This window comes from Momordica charantia (assembly GCF_013281855.1).
Source record: "Momordica charantia cultivar OHB3-1 chromosome 9 unlocalized genomic scaffold, Mcharantia_2.0 BLBB01000009.1, whole genome shotgun sequence".
NCBI classification, from domain to species: Eukaryota; Viridiplantae; Streptophyta; class Magnoliopsida; order Cucurbitales; family Cucurbitaceae; genus Momordica; species Momordica charantia.
The window spans coordinates 9619192-9628412 of record NW_028275167.1 but is presented as its reverse complement, the minus strand read 5'-3'; the positions used below and the strand labels follow the sequence as shown (position 1 = coordinate 9628412).

General features: G+C 36.6%; 1 protein-coding gene across 1 annotated transcript; it reads right to left on the bottom strand.

The window, feature by feature from the left end:
* Positions 1-425: 425 nt before the first annotated feature.
* On the bottom strand, positions 426-7784 carry LOC111023602 (P-loop containing nucleoside triphosphate hydrolases superfamily protein). Its single transcript, XM_022301075.2, has 9 exons — positions 7062-7784; positions 6938-6975; positions 4168-4474; positions 3581-3658; positions 2534-2675; positions 2341-2411; positions 2116-2212; positions 1691-1911; positions 426-878 (listed from the first exon to the last, which is right to left on the bottom strand). The coding sequence occupies exons 3-9, from the start codon at positions 4462-4464 to the stop codon at positions 618-620; spliced, it is 1167 nt and encodes a 388-aa protein (XP_022156767.1). The 5' UTR covers positions 4465-4474; positions 6938-6975; positions 7062-7784; the 3' UTR covers positions 426-617.
* Positions 7785-9221: the final 1437 nt, after the last annotated feature.

Here is a 9221-nt window from a genome sequence, read left to right as displayed (position 1 = left end):
GGATGAAAAAATAATACTTTTATTTATATTTTAAAAAATATTGAAAATAGAAACTAATAGTACTTGATTTTGTTGTTTCCAAAATTTCTACGTAATTTTAAAAATATTCCTAAAATCGAAAAACAAAAAGAGCAAGAACTGAAAAAGTTTCCCAATGAGCCACTTGTATGATTTTAGAAGTCACATGAAGCAAGTTACATTACAGTAATTTATAATAAGACATGAAAATCCTGCGTAATCAACTGCAGCCTTTATCTCCAACCAAGATCAGGAGTTTGAATTTCCACTCCGACTCATTGTACTAATTGTACTAAAAGAAATAATCGTATAAAGATTTGATTCCCACCCCGACCAATTGTTCTAAAAGAAATAATCACATGAAGATTAATCAACGTTGTTCCTAGAGGGAGAAGTCATAGGAGTCATAAGAAAAACAAATAATTATTAAAACTCGCACTCAAATTCATCGACAATAAAAATAATATGGTACCTTGTCAATAGAACAATCTAACTTACAAACCCTAAGTTACAAATTTGAAATGTACATTTTACCCTAAAAGTACCATACTACAGTAAGGCCACCTACTGAAGACAAGACAAGAGGAACATCTATTTTTCTAAGAATTTAATGGTGAAGATTTTATGGTGGGGACATCATCAAGGATGAATGGACCAAGCTTACCAGCCCTGAATAGAGTGAGTAGTTTCTTTGATACTTTCAAACGACCTTCCGCTGCCTTATGAGGTATCTTCATCGCTTTCTGCAACGCTTCGAACTGCAGTTCGATAAGACTTTCTAAATCATTCTCATCTTCTACGTTACCATCAAATTCTGACAAACTTGTATACAGTGCGCGTTGAACTTCAGTAACGAGATCCTGAACCAAATGAATCAGGAAATAAGTATACAGTTCTTCATTTTGGTCAATAAACCGGCTATGCTTGAGAGGAAGGAAAGTATACAACAAAAGAGAGGTTGTACAAAAAGCAAACAAACAAGGACATCTTAAAATAAAGGTTATGAGGCCCCACTACTAGATGATGGGATAATTTTTTGCGAGGTAATCTATGGCCCTCCCAAAACAGAAAATCAACTTACAAAAAATGGGCCAAGCAATGCAAAGTAGCTTTTTTAGTTTTTTCAATGTCCTGTAGCTAATTTCGTGCCATAAGCATCACCCCTAAGCAAGCTCCATAACGATTTTTATATACATATCCATGACTGTGACTAGCGTGCCAAGCTTTTTTAGTTTTTTTTAATGTGCAACAACTCGGATAACGATTGAATCCCAACCTGTAGCTAATTTTGTGCCATAAGCATCACCCCTAAGAGAAAGCTCCATAATGATTTTTTCTGCCTTGGCACGCATTGACTCATCTCACATGGTCAAGAGACAACCGTCTGATCCTACAATGTTTTGTTGTCAAGAAAATTTGAAAGATTTTAATATCCAACGTAGGTGCCACCTTAGCATTTGAACTCATTCCCTCTGAGTCTATTTACTTTTTCCACTAGACCAGTGACTACACCAACCACAATATTACCAACAGTGCAATGATTCATGTCTTTCTCAATTCTTGTGAACAATTTAAATCTGCAATTCCCTCTTGTAAACTACAATTTATTAGTCTCATGGAGCATATCAACCCACAGAAACTCTAGGAGTCGTATAAGAAATCTTTTCCTTACCTCGACATACACCACATCAGACTTATTGGTAGGAGGAGCCCCCCTTTTTGGCCGGAGGTCATTAAGATTAAATTTGTGTCTTTCTTCTGACTCATATTGAATACCCTCCATTCTTCTGTTATTCAACTGCTTCCAATGGAAAGGAGTTCCCCGAATATTCAAAACAGCCAGTAGATATTGAGCAATACGCTCCTCACCCACTACCGCATCCTTCACAGATCCTGCTTCCATGTTAAAAGGGTAAAGCATCAGTGTTACATGGATGCTGTGATATAGTCGATATCAGCATGACGGTCCAATACTAAATTGAAGACGAAACAAAATCATAATCTTAATGAATTGTATGATTTGGCTGGACGGATAGGAAACAAATAAAACACTTCTGACAAATATAAAATAATAACTCTTATAAACAAGAATACGACCTGCGAGTGCCAGCTTTAACCCTGTCTCTATATCTTGAATACTAGGAACTAATACACCTGGAGTATCTAGAACATATATGCTAGGTTGATGGGCTATCTGCATATCGAAGAATTTCGAACAGTTAATAATTCATGATGGTACCATTTCATATCAAAAAGCAGTTAGGAGTGGAGGGGCAAAACTAGAAATTGATTAATCAATGATTTGTGGTTGGTCAAAACTACCTTGTAGCCAGCAATATCTTGAGTAACACCAGGCAGTGGACCCACATTAGCTCGCTTCATTTTCTCCTGCACTATGAAACATTATTGAAGCCACAAAAGTCCAACAAGCAAGGCCTCCAGATCAAACACTACGATACATATACACTTCAATATAAAAGATAAATTTCCATAATAATCCAAGAAACAGTCTTACCAGGAAAGCGCGCTGAAGCAATTTGATGGATTGAATTAATTAAAGCCGACTTCCCAACATTCGGAACACCAACGACCATAACAAGAAGAGTAGGTTCCCTTGAAATTGCTTCCTTTAGTTTAAATTCCGCAAGCTCGAGAAGCTTTTTCATACAAAAAAAATAAATAAATAAAAATGAAGGCATCATACGCATCTTTTCAGCAGAAAAATCATATAAATAAGCTAATGAAATACACTTATGTCAAGTTGTCAATTGGAAATTGAGATGCAACTTGTAAGAAACCACAAAGAGCAGCCACGTTTCAGAGTTGTCAAAGGATCGACTATATCCTTCTTTTAAGTTTCTTTGCCTTTGTCACTTCGTGGTGGAGTTCTGAGGTTCCTTAGAGATGGGAAGGTTTTCGTTTTATGAGAAAATTGAAGTCTCTTTATAGCTCGCAGAAAGAGTGGAACGTCTCTGTCTTTGGAGACATCAAGGTGAGGAAATTAGAGATTTTAGAGAGACTGAAGGCCTTAGACAGGTCGGAGGCGGAGGGCGTTTTATCATTGGACCTTAGGGAGGAGAGGTTGTCCCTGAAAAGTGTCTTTGAAGAGATTCTCCGTTAAGAGACTAGAATTTTTAATTTGAAGAACCTTTATTGATGGAGAATATTATTCGGTTTTAATTATAAGTTATTTAATAATAATAGGTAGAATAGAACAGAGAGAAGGTGAAATAACATTGAAGAGGTACTTTGACTGATAAAAGGTTTAGCTTAAATATCATAGCACTCACCAGATAATTACAGAAAGCACCAGAACGTTATATTTAGAGAGTGCAATCAATATGTCAATATGTAAAAGACAAAGGCTAAAATCATTAGCTTTCATTGTTAAATTGGAAGGAGCAAATATATCATCATCCAAAAAAAAATCAAGTAGTATCAAAAGATGCAATCTTCAATAATTCCAGGAACTCCATAAATCACAGGGAATCAGGAGCTATCACCTTAGATTAAAAGCAAGTTGTAAATAAATTAAACTGTAGCAATGTAGAAAATAAAATACCTTCTGGACAGAACTCTTGCTGTGAGCATTTATCGAAATGCAGTCTTGATTGCATGAGTCAAAAAAATACATCCATTTCTGCACAATTAAAGTCGTAATGACAATGTCAACAGGTGATACTATGAACGTAAATTATCAACTAACTACTAAAAAGAACATTAAAAATTCCTCTCTTTGTAATTTAATTATCTATCTTTCAGCATACACACACGCATATGTATGTATATGCACAAACAGACACACGATACACATCATTTACAGACATTTGAAATGGAAATTTTCTGAGAGAATCGACAGATATACCATGAAACTAATCACTAAAGTAAAAACTTCAAATTTCACTATGATTTAAATAGCACTCAACACTTGAAACTAATATCCATTTTTACAATCAATAGAGATCGAAACAGAGACAGTTTTAATGTAGAGGTACAACTAGACTAGATCAAATATGAATGAAAACGTGCACATAATCACAGGAGAAGTAATAGAAGCCCACCATTGTCCGTTCTCTATCTATTTCTGAACTCAGAGTAAAGGCTTCAAAATTTAAGTAAATGAAACAGACTGATGAACTGCTCTCTTACATGCATGATATTGGGGTTAGCCAAATCTTTCTTGTTGAGGGCAATAATGCGGCGCTTAGAAGAAAGCTGAGGCTGAAGGTCTTGGTTCGCTGACGACAAGGGAATGCGGGCATCTCTGACCTCGATCACCATATCCGCCAACTTCAGTCTCTCGCGAATGGCTCGTGTTGCCGCCGCCATGTGCCCCGGGAACCAATTGATGGCTCCACCACCGGCCGTGAATTCCATCTCTCCTAAAGCCTTCTTCACTAATCCCTTGATCCCTCCCATTCTATGCATATTCTTAATGCTCCCCATCACTTGTTAACTTGGAAATAACATAAGACTCTACGTGACTATCATAATAAATTGGAGAGGAAATGACAATATAAGAGCTCAAATACATAATCTTCCTGTTCTAATTCCATATTCAACTACCACTAAATCCAAAATGATAAAATAGGCCGTGAGCAAGTTACTCGAGCAATGAGGATCCAAGAGCTGGAACAGCATTATGGACCTTATGACCAGTCACTTCCACGGTTGGTTTATCACAATACAAATCAGCCATAACATAATCAACATGGAGGCTAGTTAGATATAAAACTTGAAGATACAGATTGAAAATAACTAAAAATGAAAATAAGGTATCCATTATAACGTCCTTATGTGGCCAGTATTAAGTGGAGGTTAATATCTTATCAATCATGTTTAACGGCAAGGGGAACAAAACAAAATAAATGGGTTTAAAACTCTTCCCATAATGTTTTATGCACTCTAGTCTAAGAGAAAACAAGAGGCACTTTGCTTTAGTCCAAAGAAAATACAAAACAGGACATAATTTATAAAACAACTTTCAAGTTTCAAAACCATGCATCTTCATCCCTTGACCAAAGCAAATAACTAACATATAATCTCTTTTTTCATATGTTTTCTTTATTCAAGTTTCTACTAGAATGGAATAACCCACAGTGGTACTATATGCAAATTACTACTCTTCAAATGAAAATTAACATGAAAAGGCAATAATAACATAATTTTGAGAGAAAACACCACCCGACTAGAAATGAATCTTATCTGATCGAGGACAAAGGAATTCTGTTTATTGCATTCTCTACTCTCAATATGATGTATTCAATTCCTTTACTTAGTCAATGCAGTTCATAGATTCGATGTTCTTGTGCTATTGTTGTTTTAAATTTGATATTTGGCATTAATTTCTTTCCTTATACTATTTGATGACACTAGAGGACATGTGGTGTTCTCTTTTCCTATTCATTGGCATGGTGATGCTCATATCAGATCATATAAATTCTGTAAATTTCGTGTTCGTTTCTCATTGTCTAGGAGCTGCTAAGGATTGTTAATATTCAGTAAAAAGAACGACAAAATCTGCCCGTCAGGTTATATTCTCAACGCTGTAAATTTAGGCCTGTAGTATCCCCAATGCTTCTAAGTTCTATATCAGCAATGCCAAGTTGTATGGTATATAATTAAGGTGGTGTTTTCGACAAAGCGAGCATAACTTAGCAATAATTGGTATATATCTCCAACCAAGAGGTTATGAGTTCAATCTCCCATCCCCACGTGTTGTATTCAAAAAAAAAAAAAAAAAAAAAAGTGGCATTTTCATGCAAATTCATGTTATCACGAATTCTTATAAAGTTTATAATCCGGTGAGCGATTCTTGGTGCTTGACCCCGATTTTGTTTTTCCTTTTTTAGTTGCTTCCCTGCAACATCTTTACTAAGATGGCTCCTTACTTTTTAAATCTTGGTGGGTCTTTTGTGTAATAGAAAACTTTTCACTTTCACAATAAAACTGATAGCAAAACACCGAGTCTGACGGTGTGAAAAAGGCCTATTGCGAAAAATCTAATGGTTCTAACTTAAGACTCGCTTACTAAACAGAACAGAGGGAACAAGGACCAATTTACATAAGAATAAGCTATGATAATTCCAATACTATCACTTTCAAGAGAAGAAGAGTACAAACAACTGAGGACCGTTACTACAACCACCTAAAAGTTCCACTCGTACCAAAGAATTAAACCACTAGCAAAACAAAACGATGATAGATTTTCACCACGCTTCAACTGCGCTACTCTAATACTAGAACTTTAGTTCAACAATTTCCAACTCTATGCTCACTCGCCAACAAACAACAATAAATAAGGGAATGACTCACCTTGAGTCACAAAACACAATAGCAAAAGCATCACGATGTTGCACAAAACTATCTAGTTCACTAGGGAGCATCCTATGCCTGACTAACACACAAGCATCAACATAGCAAATCATAAAACAAACATAAGCAAATCAAGTAAAAACATAAAGAATAATAAGTTCATAAGTCAATCAACCATAAGATAGCAAGTCCACGTGATGGAGATGAGACTAAGAAAGACCATAACACTAAATGACCTAGGTTCTAGGTCAATTCACAGTACCAACTCTGCTCTGATACCAACTGTAACGCCCCCAAATTTTCAACTACACCAAACGACCTAAGTCCTGCATGCTTCTAACCCATGACCCATGCATCAATCATCTCATGACAGTCCAGTATGCAATATACACAAAACATACGTAAATACCAACCAACATAAAATAGTCCAGCATGATCCAACAACAACGTATCTAATTCACAAGAGAGGCTCAACCAACAACTTATCAAGACTTATTTGAATAGTAACAAGTACATAGTATAACAGCCGTAAACAAGCAAACACAAGCATACAATTCTTTCATACATCAAAGAACAAACATCTCTAAAACTAAAAACTACTTACAAAGTTCCTAACACGCTGCTAAGCTCGCCGAAGGGTTCCTAAATCAAAACAACCAGACTTGGGTTAGAAACCAACTCAGAAACACTTGATTTGTAATGAAACTAAGTTTAGGTGTACTACTCACACTAAAACCTCTTGGATTAGGAGTAAGAGGTTCGGGCTCCCAAATCCGAGTTTGAAAGGCTTCGGACTTGCTGCTCAGATGCCGAAAAGCGATGAGTGACGCTGAATCAACACCGAAAGAGGTGGGTAACTCAAATCAAGCTTTGAATGGGTGTGGGTAAGCGCTGAATGTCGCCGGAACGAGGAAATCTTCGTGAATCCGCTACTGTTCACGTTGGGATCGCAAAACAGGTCGTTGGAGACGTCGGTTCATGTGCTGGCCGCGGGTTTCTGCCGGGGAAGAGGTCGCGCCACCGGAATCCGCGAGTCACACTGCTGAGCCACCGGAGAAACGCCGATCTGGGCGTTCGTGGTCGTCGAAGCCGGGAGGACGTCGAGAACCCGTCGAATATGGGCTGGAAACACGCGCTGCCGCCGCCGCGTCGCTACAAAGGCCGACGGCTGCTCCTGCAACACGCCGAACGCCGCCGTGGAGAACACCCGTCGACTGCTACGGGTCGCGTGGGGAGGTCGCCACCGAAGGATTAGAAAGCCAACGCCTGCGTCCTCGCCATAGCGCCGTGGTGCTGCAGAGGAGTCGTCGGAAGATGTCTGGTCTGGAGGACGTCGGGTCTGCCGTGGTCTGGCCGGAGCAAAAGCTGGAGGTGGCGGCTGGGACAATCTTGAGGGGGGCTGACAGCTGAGCAATGGGAGAAGAAGAGGGAAGTAATCATAGTCTTATAAATAATGAGGAATTTTTCGTAATCCTTCCTATAAAAAGGAACACTCAATTTAAATAAATTAACTGGATTTTATATAATAAAATTAAAAGGAAAAATTAAATTTTCAAAACTTTAAATTAAAATTTAATTAAAAATCTCTTTCCAAAATTCGAAAACTTAATTTATCTTAGTTCATAAAGGTTAATCCTAATTTATCCAAAATTAGACTCCAAAATTATAAAATCCGAGAATTCAAATTATTAACTTAGGAGAAAATCCAAAGCACAAATTAAATCTTAAAATAAAAATAATCTTAAAACTCAGGAGAGTACAATATTAAGATTAACTTATGCACTCTAATGAGCATGATATTCATAAATCATAAGATATACTTAGATAAAGAATAAGAACAAATTTCTGACAAATTATCATCATTTTGGTTCAACACATGTACGAGGAACACTAATTTGAATTAGGTATAGCCACAATAATTATATTACCTACTCCATTCCTAGAGTAACATAACAAACATAATACATAACTAATTTTATGGGGTGGTGATTAACATAATATATGAAATGGATATAATGTCTACAATGAATAATTTCACTCTGACCAACATTTTTTCAAGATCATATGATATATTTCAGCTAAATAATATAGTCAATAACATGGGTCATGAACAGTGATCAAGAACCATACTTCAATAGACCGTTACAATAGATGTAGTTGATAATAATGGTATTGCCCAAATATTCAATCAAATCTTCCACGCAACAAAATTTCAAGCTCCTACATGCAGTGGCCAATAAAACTTAAGATTGTGTGAATGGGGAAGCCAACAAATAACATACCACATATACTATGGAAAGTATATGTGTGAGAGTATAAACTATGCCAACTCCCTCTGAATCACATCCAATTGCTCTTGTGTATAAGACTGCGGTGCTCCTTTTATCTATACATATTTATATCAAAGTCAAAGCAATGCATCATGGGAATATATATTATTGCTCTAATACGCACACTATGCTATATACGTATGCAGTATGAGATTGTTGTGTTACGAGCGTAGATTGTGTCACGCATAAACCGTATGACATAATATCTGCATTCCACTGCATCGGGTTGCCTTGGACATTGTGAATACAACATATAAATAATAACATTCAATGAGAAAATTACATATACATCCAGACAAATATTTGAACTCGTTAAATGTTTTACCAGTACACACTTCATAGTAAAGGGTTTTTTCTGCAAATTTCTTACAGCCTTACAGCAAATGATTCATATAAGATATTATCTCATTATTTATATTAAGTAGTCTTCAATATTAAATGAGTATGCATGAACTACACTTACATTATGATGACACTAAGCATATCGTCTGTTAGAAGATTTCCCAATGAATCAAAAAAGAATGTCATGTTCCTTGTGGGAGTCATTACTATCAATGT